Here is a 15,527-nt window from a genome sequence, read left to right on the forward strand (position 1 = left end):
CATTCATTCCTTTATGAGAATGTCAGTAATACACCGAGGGACCAAAATCTATTCCAGGGAGCCTATGAATGTTAAAACTCTATCACTGCTTTATGTCTGCGAAGCACAGAAGAGTCTCAACATACTGAATGACTGGCCTAATTCAATATAAACTTCACATCCATCTATCACCTCCAAATCTTGGTGATTCTGCCCAGGATGGTCTGAAGAACTCAGCCATTGTAAGGCTGACTAACAATAATCTGTGATGGTCTTTTGTCATGGCTTCAGCATTTGTTTGTGTGACATGCAAAGTTATTTTGTTTAATTGTATTTTTATTTGTTCATGTCATACTCTACACTTTAAAAAAAAAAACAATGGGTGTGTGAATATTTGGATGGTTTAAGTATGTTGTGAATGTGTGGTTTTATGCCAGAATTAAATATTTTTTTATTGATCTTTACCAGCCACAAAGTTATACCACACTGCTGCTCAGTTTTGCTGACTGAGGCAAAAAAAATTTTTTACAATTTAATTTAACTATTTCAGAGTTTTAGTGAGTACAAAAATGCAAAGAGGAGTATTAAAAAAACTAGAATAAATATTTTAAAAAATAAATTAACATGCTAAATATTAAACAGAAATGTAATAATAATAATAAATAGCATTAGTGAACAACCAGTACTTTGAAGGCGTGGACCACATTACCCCTAAGCCATTGCGAGCACAACTTATTACGGCAAGTGGGAGGGAGAATTTCTAGCCTTCGCATAATTTGTTTGACTAAAAGCCGCGAGTACTGCTGCAGTATTTTCAGAGGAAGTCGAAAAAGTTTTGTAAAAGTGTTAGTTAGTCGTTAATACATACGTTTACTGTATTTTATACCGTTTTACTGTCGTGAACTTTTGAGGGAGCTTCAAGAAAGTTACTCATGCTGTCTTCAACGACCACACAGGCAGGAAAGTTAGCTATGTAACTTAGCCGCTAAAGCTAAAAACAACTGTAGCTAGCAGCGTCTGGACATGGAGCTAGACAATTGTCTGACTTGAAGTAGCAGTTAACAATGAAACACCATGGTGGTCTTGAGAGGAGGAATGTGTCCTGGACTGGATGACGATTTAGTTCGCGAGCTGCGTGCCGCCGACATTAAAACAGGTCAGTGTGTGTGTGTGACGGCTAAGAGGACGCTTCATCTTAATTATAAGACAGTGGCAATAACAAGCATGTTTTCTTGCTTTCACAGTGGAAGACCTGGTCTCATCTGACATTGAAGAACTGGCTCGGAAATGCTCTGTATCATATAAGGTATTTATAGCATACAGCTCATTCACTGAGGTGAAGGAACCTGAAAACTGTGCATGCCAGTTAAGTTTCCTGTTAAGTCACATTTACCTTCCGTGTTACACCCACCAAATCCTGGAGATGTTCACAAAACATGCCCTGAAACCAAACATTTCCCCATTGTGACAACAACACCTCCTCACTGAAGACAAACTCAATTATTTCCATGCAATAAATCATATCTTGCATTTGCAGCATTAGAAAGGGTTGAAATGAAAACAGAGGACACCCACATGTCATGTTTTCCATAAACAATGTAGAGTGGGAGGTTTGGGCTCTGACTAATATCAGGTTGATCTTAGACAAACTTTCACCCACTCACAGTATGAGTTTCTCACTGTGTAAGTATTTTATATTACTTGTGCTTCAATTAAGAAAAAAAAGTTACCCTCAATGTAAGCATAACTCCCACTGGGATTGTTTTGTAGCCGAGTCATCTGGTTAACAAGGCAGGCAGAACTGTTTCGCAGTGCAGGTTCAGTTCAAGGTTGAAGATCACTTTTGCCTTTTATTCTTTTCTGCATATTTTATTGTATTTATCCCACTCAGCAATTACAGCTATAGTATATTATTTCCTGAAGATACAATAGAGAAGTCACATGTCAAAAGTTGTAGAAATAGTGGTAGTATTTAAACGTGTGTGTGTGTGTGTCTGTGTGTGTGTGTATGCATGAAGACGGTAAGCAATAAACAATAGGAATGTTTCTAGCCACCAAGAAGCAAAATTTACAAGCTCCTGAATGGGTCTACCAAAAAGTCCTTCATTTTTACTTTGAACCCACAAAGAGAGGACAACTCTTTATGAATCACTTTTCATCGAGAACCACAGAGACAGAGCAGAGATCATGAAAGAAGTTCTGTCTAATTCAGATCTGGCTTTATGGTTAGGTAACAGGTTTTTTTTTTTTAAGATCATAAATAGTCTTTTCCACCAAACATTTTCAGAGATATAAGCAAATAATGATGAAGGAGACTCAGGAGGGCCTATCTGTGGGTGGACAGGGCATGGAAGTCAACCCAAGCTTTCATGGTAAAAAGATGCGAATCAGTCAGCAGTACGCCCTCTGTGATCACAGTGTCTGTATATGCAGTCTGGACATGTACATACAGGAAAATAATTTTGTAAAACCAAGGGGTTAAAAACCTCTGACATTACAAGAGAAAGTTTAGAAGGATTTGAAATATGTTGTACAGTCTCCATAGTCCTCAATTTTCATTCCACCCCATGAACTTTCATGTTGTGTTTGTGGGAGTTCAGTACCATGTTGATTAAGATGATTTATGTTAAAAATATTGAGGATATCGTCACAGAGTGGATTGAAGTTTCTGTCCCTCCATTAGATCATTACATTCCTTGCATATTATTTCGTCCATCACTGTCTGCTCAGATTCTTCTTGACCGAGCTAGACTTCATGACCAGCTTGTTCAGCCTGCAGGCATCCCCTGAGCCGATAGCCAGCATCCCTCAGGTCCATCAGACTCTGCTGCTGCTGATTTGAAGCATTGTTGAGCACACACACATTACAGCAGCTCAGAGGTCAGAGCTAGGTCATCTGCACGGGCACATTTGTCTGACAGGCAGCCTTCTGCAGTTCAATTAAGGCTGCACAAGCCAAGGTTTTTGTGTAAAAACACACCCATCTTCTTAGCCCTCATGCCAAATTATGGTGCAAACATTCCCACTAATTGAGACTCAACAGATTTGCCTTATCTCCCTAAATAAATTTCTACTGTTGGACATGGACTCTGGCAGAAAATCCTCTCAGACCAGAAGAAGAGACTAATCAGAGTGTAATCCTGCTAAAGAGCAGCAAGAGCTCTTTCTACAGAAAGCTGGACTCTACAACATTTGATGTTTTCCCGCTCAGAGAAGCATCACCTCCTAGCCGGGTTAGTGAACAATGTGTTCTCATGCAGGAGACTGATGTCATGTTGTAAGATCCAGTGGGATGTTGTTCTACTGTAGTGTGGAAGTACCAACATCAAATAAGATGAAACATGCTCTCAATTAAAGGAATTCAGTTCCTTAGACAATCATATTTATTACAAGCAGAACTCCAAAGATCTTATTAGGCGATGACATGGAAGAGCAGCAGTCATAACCTGACTGGTCGGCCACACTTTTGTCTTTTTTTTCCTATTATTATAGAGAAGAGGAGCATTTGTTCACCTGCCTCAGGCGCTCATGCGGCTCAGCACACCTTCAGCAGGCTTCCACGGGACTTTTCATAAATTTCTCTCCTTCAACTAGAGATTTGAAATGAAGAGAAATGTCTCCATATTTTTGTTGTGGCAATTCTACAGTTCCACTCTGACATATTTTCCTCACAATTTCCAAATTTCTATTTCTGTCAGGGGTGTTTGACCATCAGTGAAACGGCAAGAAGAGCATCTTTAGCTTTTTGCAGAGTGAAAGGGATTCATCAAATTATACTGTGATTTGATTTGATGGCTCATAAGTGGGTGTGACTTAGCGACCCTGGTCTCTCGGACTGACAGCCTGATTAATGTGGCCACAGTGCAGGAAGTGGCGGTGGCTTCTGGCAGCCTCACCGCGGTCTGTGCATGAAGAACAGGCAGCGGTTTGGAGTGTGATACCACCCACGTTTGCTAGCTCGGGAGGCAAAGGACAAATTTGCAATTGCAAAAAACAACCCATGGTATCGCTCTGATAGCTACTGTGGCCCACAATCTAACCATCAAGTGCAGTTTTATATGATGCAAGGGCTTAGCTGGATGTCCCATATTACATTTGATTGGACACATTTATGGATATGCCTCGGGTGCAGGATGAGTCAAAGATATTAGAATATTCCACAGGAGAAAAGATGAAATCATGCTTTTCTGACATACTGTCTATTTGACAGATGCTAAGAAGTTAAGGAACATGTAAAATGCATTTTATATTTCAATGATTTTAAAGTTGCACACTTTTGTGGAAAGCTTCTGCTTCAAAGGCGTTTGTATCAGCATCAGTATGCAAGCTGATTGATTGGCCAGTGAACATCCAGCCAGGTAACGATTGTTGTTCTTCGATGTCATCACCATGTAGAATCTAGAGCTTATTGTGGGCTGAGGCGTTTTGTACCTCTCTCCCTAATAAATAAAAAAGCAAGGAGTGTGTGATTTGGCGTGGAACTTTTTGTTCAGTTGCTGAAGTGCAGTTCCTGAGGAGCAACGGGGAACTGACGGCTTGTTGAGACTTTCCAGCCAATTGTGTGGAAACCAGCTTCATTTCTTGAGGTTTCAGCACACAGAAATATCTCCACAGTTTCTCTGAGACCCTGTGGTTTTGTTGTCCTGGTGGGAGGATGTGGTTCAGTCCCTGTCAAGATCGGTGTTGACTCACTGATAATTATCGACCTGCAACATGATATTGACTCCATTATAACGTGCTGAATAAAACCCCAGTGTCACATGCGCCTGGACATATAGTGTGTTGGTGTGAATGTTGGTGAGAGTTGTGTCTGAACTGGACAGTGACGGTGCTTATTTTGCCTGTGTAGAGCACTGAGTATACTTGTTTTGCAGTTAAAATGTCAAGATAAGAAATGTGCATAGTAGGGAGATATGAAATTGAAGCATTCCCACGCTGGAGATGAGCTTTGCTTGGTTGCTGGCCCCATCTAGACACAATGCCAACACAAAATCTCCACTTCAAACTCACAAATTTGAGTGTTTCCCCTTTTATACCTTTAAAGTCCCCAACAGAAGCAAAGCACTTGTTATTGTTATTGAGCAAAAATGAGAAATATTTGCTCAACTCAGCTTCTCAAATGAGAGGATTTGCTGCTTATTTGCTGCTGAATATTTGGGGTTTAGACATGGTAGCTTGAAAATTTGAAGACACTACCGTGGGCTCTGGAAAGCTGTGATTGGCATGGCCAAGAAGCCCGAGCGTACAATCAGTGACTGCAAAAGCAGAAGTACAAAGATAAACGTTCGGATATTAAAATGATCAAATTAGATGTTCTCTTTGGACGATGTAGTTGTGTGTGAACATGTATGAAATGCTGTGCACAGACATTATTCTGTATGCAGCTCTGTGTAAAGGCTGAAGGAAGAGAAAGAGAGAGTGAATGAGATGGACATTTTTAGATGTTTTCTGACTTGTAATCGATAGAGAAAATGATTGTCAGTCCCAGCACTAGCCTGACACATTGTGGTTCCTTACTTAAAACTAAGCATGACAAAGCGGCACGACCGTCGATGTCGAGCTGAAGCACAAACTGACTTAAATTCTCAACATACGTGTGGCTGCCCTGTATGAGATTTAATAGTTTTAGGTGTTGTTTAAACTTGTGTAAATGACCTGCTGGAGCCAGTTATCAATAATCAAATGTTAACCAAACGATGATATTAGAGGGCACAGAAAGAGCAGACCGTGTGGACCTGAGCCCTCCTGCTCACATCAAAACAAGCCAAAATTTTACCTTGTGCCTTTGGATGCTAATCATAGTGGCTCAATTGGGCAGAAAACCACAGAATCTGGCAACGCTGGCTGAGGTAGATGAGTACATGTGTTGATCCCTGCAGCAGCGAGGCTTCATGTGCTGTAATTTTATGTATTTCAGGCACTGTTTGCCATCCGTCGAGTGCTGCTGGCCCAGCACACAGCATTCCCCGTGTCAGGCGCTGATCTGTATGAAGAACTATTGAGCTCAACAGCCATCCTCTCCACTGGAAATCCCAGGTAAAGTCAATTCTGCACACACAGCAGAGCACGCTGCTTTGTCTTTCAGGGGACGAGGGGATTTAACGGTGGGCTCAGTTTCACGAGGGCTTAAAGGAAGGTTCACCTCCAAAATCAAATATGTATTCCAAAGGACAGTTCTCCACATATTGAATTAGAAGACTTTTCCCCAGTGATCGGTTTGCTTGTTTAAGTGCATAGTTGCCTCTTCATCAGTGCCACCTGGTATTATTTCAGATTAAAGTCTTTGATTAGTTAGTAGAGGTATCTGAGTGTGTTGAAAGGTGAAGAACATGATGGCTGATGCCAACAAATCTTTACATGCTGCACGAAATTAATTTGTGCTGCCATTGGGAGGCATTTAAAAGTAATTTCTGTCAGTTTCATTATGTCTTTATGCAATTTTCTGCGCTTCACATATGCAGGCTGGCACAGATTGTCCACAATCACAGGATAACATGAAAAATCAATAGTATTGTGCATTACCAAAAAATGTTTTGTAACCAGATTCCCCTGCATTGATCCATTTTATCAAACTAGAATCTTTTCAGTGTTGTTAAGATTGAATTTGCATCGACCTGCACTGGTAGAATATGCATCTGGAGTATAGTAGCTGTAGTTAAAAATACAGCAGAGCAATAGAGTGTTTTTGAAATGGCCTGTGTGCTACATTTTAGCTAAAGCTGACTTCTTAGCTTGTTGTTCCATTTGGCTCGTGAACGCAGCCTAAAGTGGCTTCTGATATATCAGCTGCATTAACTTGGCTTCCAGCTTGACTACTTTCCACTAAAGAAAACAAAAAAAAAAACAAACACCAGCGAGTGTCCTTTAAAACATTTTCTCTGAACATCAGAAAATCAAAATTTAATGGCTTGAAAGAAACCGAAAATTCCCACTGCGACCAGCATGGCATTGTATTACAGCGGTAATTGCGATTAATCTGCAAAACTGAGGCACAACATCCCATGAAAGGTTTGCTCAGAGATGTGTGCTGGCATCACAAGATTCAGTTATCTGTGTGCAGCCGTAGCACAAAGAGTAGCAGAAAAATATTCCACTTTCAGAGGGGAAATATGCTTTAGCCAGGACACAGACTGCTTTGGACAAATCTGTGAAATGGGCCAGCATGACATAATTTATGGGATGGTACCTTTTCTACAGTTAAACTCACAGTTTCAGCATAATTAATGACCACAGGTGTTTTTTTTCTCTCTCTCTGTGGCTCTTTTTAAGTGGTTTTCATAAATTAATTAGTGCTTTGGATTAGTGATATGAAAGTGAATCAGGCATGTGAGCAAAGGTGGTGTATTTGTGTGTCTTGGCTGCCCTCTACTGGTGAAAGGATGAACTGATGAATGATGCTCTCAGCTGTCCATGGTGTCACACTTGGTACAGTCAGTATGGTGTGTGGTTTAGGAGGAGGCGCACACCAAGTTGGCTGTTTATTAGATGCACCTGATACAACAGTCATGGTTAGCTTGGAGCCTGCTGTTTGTATTAGGGATGCACGATAACTGTTTTTTAAAACCGATACCGATAACCGATAACACACATATACCTAACATCATGACATCAATACCACGAACAAAACCAAAAACAGTTTTGACTCTTTAAATGAAGATATATTTATTTTTCCAATGAAAAACTATTGGTAAGCCTCTCAAACATGTTCTTAAAGCTATCAAACAAACCTATTTGATATCTCACATCAATTTAAATAAGGTGCATTACTTACTGATATAAAAAATACAGGCCCCTTGAAATGATGCAAATACATGCATCAGGATTACAAACTGAAAAAGTGTATTCCAGAAGTTTACAAAAAATAAATATACGTAGAAAATTAATGCACTGGCACAAGTTAGATTCAAACATTTCTATTTAAACAAACTAAAAAAGTGCATTCCTCAATGACAACAAAAATAATGCACAGTGCATATTGTACTGACAGAAGTTAGAAGACGGCACTCTTAAATACTCAATTCTGATTGGTCAATCGCGAAAAATTCAGCGGTGTTCCTAACAGTCGGACTAAAGGGGCAATCCCTTAATGTACCAAGCTCAATTACAAATCGCCAGCTGATTTGAGTGGCATAATATGGAGCATTTTCCGTACATTGTTTTTAATTTGTTTGGAGAGTGATGTCCCCAGCAAAAAAGATGAGAAAAGTAAAGAACAACGCTGGACCGACAGGAGGAGCGATATTAAGACACAAAAGACTTGAGGAGGCAGAGATGCGCACAGTGAGAGGCGGTTGCTACGCAACATACGTGTTTACTTTTAGAGCCGCTGCGCAGTGAGAGCGGTGACAGGTAAGAGTAGACTCATTTTAAATCAATAAAATATGTTTTAATCAGTATTTTGTGTCACACTATTGAATGCTTTAGTAGTAAGCCGTGTTCTAAGCGGGATAACGTATAGTGAGCATTTTCCTACCGAGAAGCGTCGCGTCGGGCTTCTATGTCATCCTGAAGGAAGATACATGATCCCTTACTTAGACTGATCTATGTAAACAACCTGAAGAAGGGCAGTCCATAGTAAGTCAAGCACCATCATGTCCATGATTAAATCTTCAATAACCTTAGCCCGTGGGTCATCTTTGGCAAATTTCTTGGACTTTTCGAAAGCCTCGCCGTCGCATAAGTCCCGGTGGCTTCTCTGCGGCTGGCTTGCTAACGTTAGCGTCTTTAGCAGGCTGGCCGTCCTCATACGCTTTCCAAACTCCGTCAAAGCGGTGGTTATGTTTCAGGTGATTGATCAGGTATTAAAGCTTGTGCCATTTCTTGCTCCTCGTGGAACTCGCTTGGAACATTTGTCACGAATAACCAGCGAAACGTACATTCCCCCGTTCCCTCGTTTGCCAGTCGTTCTTTTGGCCTATTTAAGTTCATGTTTCTATTTTTTGTCTGTAACATGTGGAAAAATACTGCGAATATTAATTCAAGTCAGCAGCTAGAAAAATTATGACCGAGTTAACGAGTTGTTTTCTGGCATGAGGGGGTATTCTTGATTTTTCCCAGTGAGACAGAGTTTTTCTGATTATGCCAACGTCACTTGAACGCAGCATTCACTGCAGGCCATTCGGGTCTCATAGTGGGAGCGAGGCACTGCTGACAAAAACATATATGTTATCGGGGCTATTCGTGATGATATCGGACTTATCGGAATGACGTCGTAATTTTTTGTTATCGGCCCGATAATTATCGTGCATCCCTACAAACGATAATTTTAATATCTCAGAATGATATAATTAGAAATGACCATCACAGTGACATCACACTGTGACATCAAACTGTGACATCAAACTGTGACATCACACACTGTGACATCACACACTGTGACATCACAGTGACATCAGAGATAACACAGTGACATCACACAGTGACATCACATGGTGATGTCAGTGACGTCACACGCTGTGACATGACACGCTGTGACATCACACTGTGACATCACATCACACGGTGACATCACACTGTGACATCACATCACACGGTGACATCTCACAGTGACATCACACACGGTGACATCACACACGGTGACATCACACACAGTGACATCACACACTGACATCACACTGTGACAGCTGGCCAAAACAACAACAAACGGCTGCTCGTCCACGAGTAAACGGCAACTGGTGGTGTTCTTGTGGACAATGTTCATCGATGACAACAGAGGAGGAATGCCTCTGTTGCTCAGAGTGGGACTTGCGGCCAGGAGATACGCGTTTGTTGTTGTTTGGCCAGCTGTTCCTCTCTCTGCCTCCGCATCCTCCTTTCAACGGGCTCCTCGTCCGTGTACTCCGGCTCAAGACGGTAAGGACGTCCATCGTAAACAAAGTCATCGTCCACCACCTCAGAGTCGGAAAAATATTCATCCATTTTGTGAAAAATAACAGTCGCAAGCTACAGCCAAACTAGCCGACCGCCGCAGAGTTACGTGTTTACTTTCAGAGCCGCTGCGCAGTGAGAGCGGTGACAGGCAAGAGTAGACTCATTTTAAATCAATAAAATATGTTTTAATCACTATTTTGTGTCACACTATTGAATGCTTTAAATGCCAGTCGTTCTTTCGGCCTATTTAAGTTCATGTTTCTATTTTTTGTGTGTAACATGTGAAAAAATACTGCGAATGTTAATTCAAGTCAGCAACTACAAAAATTATGACCGAGTTAACGAGTTGTTTTCTGGCATGAGGGGGTATTCTTGATTTTTCCCAGTGAGAAAGAGTTTTTCTGATTATGCTAACGTCACTTGAACACAGCATTCACTGCAGGCCATTCGGGTCTCATAGTGGGAGCGAGGCACTGCCGTGCTGACAAAAACACATATGTTATGGGGCTGTTCGTCATGATATCGGACTTATCGAAATGACATCATAATTTCCTGTGATCGGCCCGATAATAATCGGCCCAATAATTATCGTGCATCCCTAGTTTGTATAATACTTAGCATCCTCGCTGATATAAATGGGGTGGACAAAATATTAGAAATACCTCGCAGTATAATGGAATACAGCTCATTAGCGCCACAGCCTCCAAAAATGACCATAAAGTTGGAATAACATCTATTTTAAACATCAGCAAACCTGACCATTATTATTGCAGGGCTGTTTTATGAGACTGCATTATTATTCTTAGCTGGGTGTACCTAACAGAGGTTGACCGATATGGGTTTTCAATGGGTGATGCCGATATTTAGAGAGCAGGGCAGCCGATATATAATGCCGATATCATGCTGTTATTTATGGCATCTGATAACATAAAACAATTTAATAATGATAACAAATGAGACACAGGTATTGACCTTAAATAAACATTTATTTACCACTAATGTTGTTATCTGCATTTAATAACATCTGCACTCTGGTTTTCAATTATCAAGGTAATCAAAAAAAAAAAAACAAAGTTTGTAAAAAACAAAGCTTATGAATAAAAAATAAGTTAAGTTTTAGGGCACTTAATAACAGCAATTATCAGCTGATAGCACCCAGTAGCATCTCTTTTATTTTTGGTCAAAATGAACATTTATGCAGCACTATTGTATTATTCACTTCAGTACAGTGCAGTCTTCGGCTGATGCTGATTATCTCAAAGGCCAGATATCTGTCTACCATTAGTACCTAATAAACTAGGAACTGTGTGGCTGATATGCGACAGATTTTGTAGAGTAGACACTCTGCGGGACTGTAATCTGTTGAGATGCAGAATGATATTTCCTGCTAATGCCGAGTGTGAAACTAGTTTTCTCTGCTGATCGGCTGCATAGACAACACAGAAGATCTTGCTGGTGTCTGTCAGAATCAGTGAACTGGATGTAAAAAACAATATTCATTAGAACAGCGGGTAACTGTGATGCTTTTCGGAAACTACTTTACAGCGTTGCCCATGGACGCAGGAAGTAGGGGTACAGTTTGGGGCTGCAGCACCCCTGAAAACCAGGCATTACAAAAGCCATCAGTTGATTAAGGGAGCATGAGAATATGGACAGAAGCGTGACATAAAAACTGTTTGATCACGAAGCCTGATGTTGCTCTACAGTTCTGTCTGAACTCCACTGCACTCAGAGTCTCTGTTAACAATGACAAACAGGCAGATAGACCCTCACTGCGCTGCATTATTAGACACTATGATGAAGAGGTCGTGGGTCACATCTCTCGCCCACGTCCTCTTCATCTTCTCATGCTTTGTTGTTGCTGTGGCTGCTTTGACATACAGCATGTTGGTGTTCAAGCTTGCTGTCTTCTGTAGTGTAAAACATACTCAGGTTTTAAAATGTTGTTAATAGCTAATAGATCTAAGTTATCCTGGCATAATTCAGTTTGACAACATTATATCGACTGACCTTCTCTCACCTGTGGCTGACTCCCAGCATCCTTGGCGTTGTCTAAGAGAACAAAGGCTGAATGAAAGGATGCAAATGTTGGAGTATTTCTTCGTCACGCTCGGTGAAGACTGCTGAGCGTTAAGTTTTCCTACCTAAAGCCTGAAGCCCTGAAAGCTGCGAGCACTGTTAGGACTTCTCTTCAGCTTTCAGTCACGCCTGCTGACACATTTTGTCATATTATTTTAATGTCTGCTGCTCTTTTTAACGTTTCCCTTTCTTCTTCTAGCTGTTTGATATTTTCACTGTGAGTAAGAGTCTTGAGAGGCCCAGAGAGGGATGAAAAAGATGTGATGGACACAGACTTTTTTTTTTTTTGTCTTACTTCAGCCAACTAGTAGAAAAGTAGCTCCGAGAAAACCATCCTACTGTAACATAATAAAATAACCAAACACGTTTTTGAACCTTTATACTTTGGTCTGTGTCTGGTTAAGTCCATCATTCCATGAAACCGTTTAAAATGTCAGAATTTTGTCCTCAGCTGATTACAGTTTAACTGCTTTTTCGTTAGCTGTTTCTAAGCTAAGCACAAAAACAGTCAAAACACATTCATGCAACATGCATTTCATACACCTCCGTCACAGCTCGAGTCGTAAATCATGAGAGCAGTATGGTCATTAATAATGGATGATGAATGGCACTCATTTATTTTTATCCACTCAAATATCAAACACGTGCAAAGACAAACAGCAAGAAAGCAGCAAAAGCGAAACAAAGCGTATCAGATTTCCTGCTGCTGTGGTGATTATTTTCATGCAAACAGGGACGGATGATGAGGGCTGATAATGTTTGCAGCTTTCATCAGCTTGTGTATCGTGTAGCCCACTTCATAGTTTTGTCAGCATATGACAGTGTAATGTCACAGTGATTTTAATGCCATGCATAGGCGTCTGTAGAAACGCTTGTGTGCAATCAAGTGATAAAATGAGGAGAGTAAAGCCTCATTGAAGATAGATTGTCTTCAGGAGGAATTCAGCCTTGGAGTTCAGTGTTAGTGGCTCTCTGCAGCCCGCAGCCTTACAATGAAGCTACAACAGACACAATTCTGTTTTCCAGCCTGTTTAAGTAAGATGCTGTTAATTCATACTTTATATTATAACCCTGCTGTTGGGTACGGCTGTCAAAATTGGCCAAAAATTACCATTTAAACATCTATTTTGTGCGTTATGTCCTTAAGAAAGAAAACCAATACAGCGAGAGACAAATTACTTGTATGTTATTTCATAACCGTCTTTTTAAAGTTCTACACACCTACACATTAAAAAAATGCAAATAAAACAATGTCCTGAAATCCTGGCTGCATATTATTGATGTATTGATATTGATTACAGACCCTATTTTCCAATGTTTTTGTGCACAATGACTAATGTAGATAACAATTTTTTTTAGTTTTTTCAGTTTTGAACACGAGTGCGGCAGCCAGCTACTCAGGCTGTTATTTATAATGACTGACAGTATCCCTGCAGAGGAAAAAAACCTTTAAGATCTGTTTTGTTTAACCAGAAACAGCTGTTATATCGCTCTCGTCAAAGCATCCAGACTCAAACACACGTCATCCAAACTCGACAGAAGCAAAATAAAACTCAACAAAACCATACTGGCTCATCTTTCCACTGTTCCAACAATCATCACTAAATCTGGATTGGTTGAAATAAAGGGAGAGGAGCAAGAGAGAAGGAGGACATCAGAGAAGCAGTGAAAAAGGCGTGTGAAACCGGAGTATGATCACCGGACGTTGTGACTGGAGAGACTTAAATATGTCAGACTTCCTGGAAAAAAACAAACAAACAAAACAGTAATTACTGTACCTCAGAAACTCTGGTTTTCCATTGTGGCACATTAATTTTCATAATCAAATGTATGCAATTTTTTTTACAATTGTAATATGAGTCTTGCTGCTGCCTATAATCAACGGCAGGAAATGTCTGTCCACATGAATCAAAACTGCTCTTTAAAAGAGCTCTTAAAGAAAACTACACACAGCCCCTTCATTGCTTCCACTTCAAACATGCACTCAAATGAAGACTTTCTGGTCCGAGGACTGCACAGTATTCTGATCTCACTGATGAGCACAGCCCACGGGAAATTCTGAATCTGTGGCTTTTCAAGGACAATCACATCCATCCTTCGGGGGCCCTTACATGAACACAACCTGGTGTTTCATCAACAGCACAATCCTCTCTGCACCGTTGTCAGAGAAGGCAGGAATAATGCAAGCATGTCCATCCCTGACAATTTCCCTCTTCGCAATCACGCTGTGGCTGATGAGACCCACTATCAACCAACCACAGGCTTCCAGTGATGCTTAACCTTCAAGCTGGAGGACCTTGGCCATGTAGATTTAGCTGCATCACTGTCACATCCATCATCACGTGTGCTGGCAAAGATGATGAGATTCCACAAACTGCACAGATCACTGGTCTGAACGTCAGCAGAATCAAAATGTTTGCTCAGAGAACAGATGGGTGAAAGCATTACGACAACAAACAGTGCAAGAACAGCACTCGTTCCTCTAGAACTGCAGCCAATAGAAGTGCATGCACTCTGGTAAAATGAAGCTACAATTCTCTAAGGCGTCAGTGTTTTATGACAACGTATACGAACTTATTGTTGAAGAGTCTGTTTGGTACTTCATGCTGTGGACTTGGCACTCAAAAAGTAGTGAGGCTTGATATCCAGCCCGCACTCAGATCAACACCAGTTATCAATAACCAACACAATGAACGAAACAAAGTTCAACTGTGAGGATGTTTCCGAAAGTAATTTTCCTCACTGTAAATTCCCATTTCAGTTCCATGTAGCATCCTAAATATTCCTCAACACTGAAACACAGGAACCTAACCCTATCCTACACAATTTATTAAATCAAATTCAAATCAAACTTTATTTATACAGCACTTTTCATCCATTTAAAATGCAACATGAAGTGCTTCACAAGATAAAAGAACAACAGAGAGAATAAAAGCATAATATGACAGACAATATCCCGCTTCCAGATATACACACATGCGCTCACACACACACTCACAAAACACACACACACTCACACACAGTGCTAGGACATGGCAGGGCACTGAGGAACCATGTGAGGAAACACCTATGGGAGCCATCCACACCGGGAAGCGCCATAGCCTACGGCCACCAGGAGCGCCGCCATAGAGACCACCCAGACGCCGATGGACAGGGGCAGACTCCGCACTTAGTGCAGAGCCACCCAAGTCCCTCGAGCCCAGGAGGCCTCCAAGGCAACGCCCCCCGTGGGCAGACCGGGCAAACACCCCAGTGTGGAGGCCCCCCATGAGGAAACACTGAAGCTAAAAACTAAAAGACTAAAGAAAAAATAAATAAATAGATAAATAACCAAATAAATTAAAGATAAAAGCAGGTATAATGCACAAAAATTAAAAGCTTTAAGAAAGTTAAAAATGTAGAGGTAAATAGACAAATAAATAAATAACTAATAAATAGTAAATAATAAATAAAAGTAATAAGATTTTAAGATGTAATACTGACAAAGTGCATAACTAAGAACAAGTCATAAGAAATATAAGAAGTAAAAATAGCATAATAGAAGAATTAAAAGTTTAAAAGAGATCAGTTAAAAGCCAAACCAACCAACCAATTTAATA

General features: G+C 40.6%; 1 protein-coding gene across 1 annotated transcript in view; it reads left to right on the forward strand.

Annotated features, from left to right (window-relative positions):
* Window positions 1-763: 763 nt before the first annotated feature.
* Window positions 764-15,527, forward strand: part of rad51d (RAD51 paralog D) — a 35,736-nt gene continuing 20,972 nt past the window's right edge. The window contains exons 1-3 of the mRNA XM_041951918.1: window positions 764-1,135; window positions 1,224-1,285; window positions 5,897-6,015. Of these exons, the coding sequence (XP_041807852.1) occupies window positions 1,054-1,135; window positions 1,224-1,285; window positions 5,897-6,015 (263 nt within the window). The 5' untranslated portion in view covers window positions 764-1,053. The remainder of the gene's footprint in view (window positions 1,136-1,223; window positions 1,286-5,896; window positions 6,016-15,527) is intronic.

Source organism: Chelmon rostratus, chromosome 14 (assembly GCF_017976325.1).
Source record: "Chelmon rostratus isolate fCheRos1 chromosome 14, fCheRos1.pri, whole genome shotgun sequence".
NCBI classification, from domain to species: domain Eukaryota; kingdom Metazoa; phylum Chordata; class Actinopteri; order Chaetodontiformes; family Chaetodontidae; genus Chelmon; species Chelmon rostratus.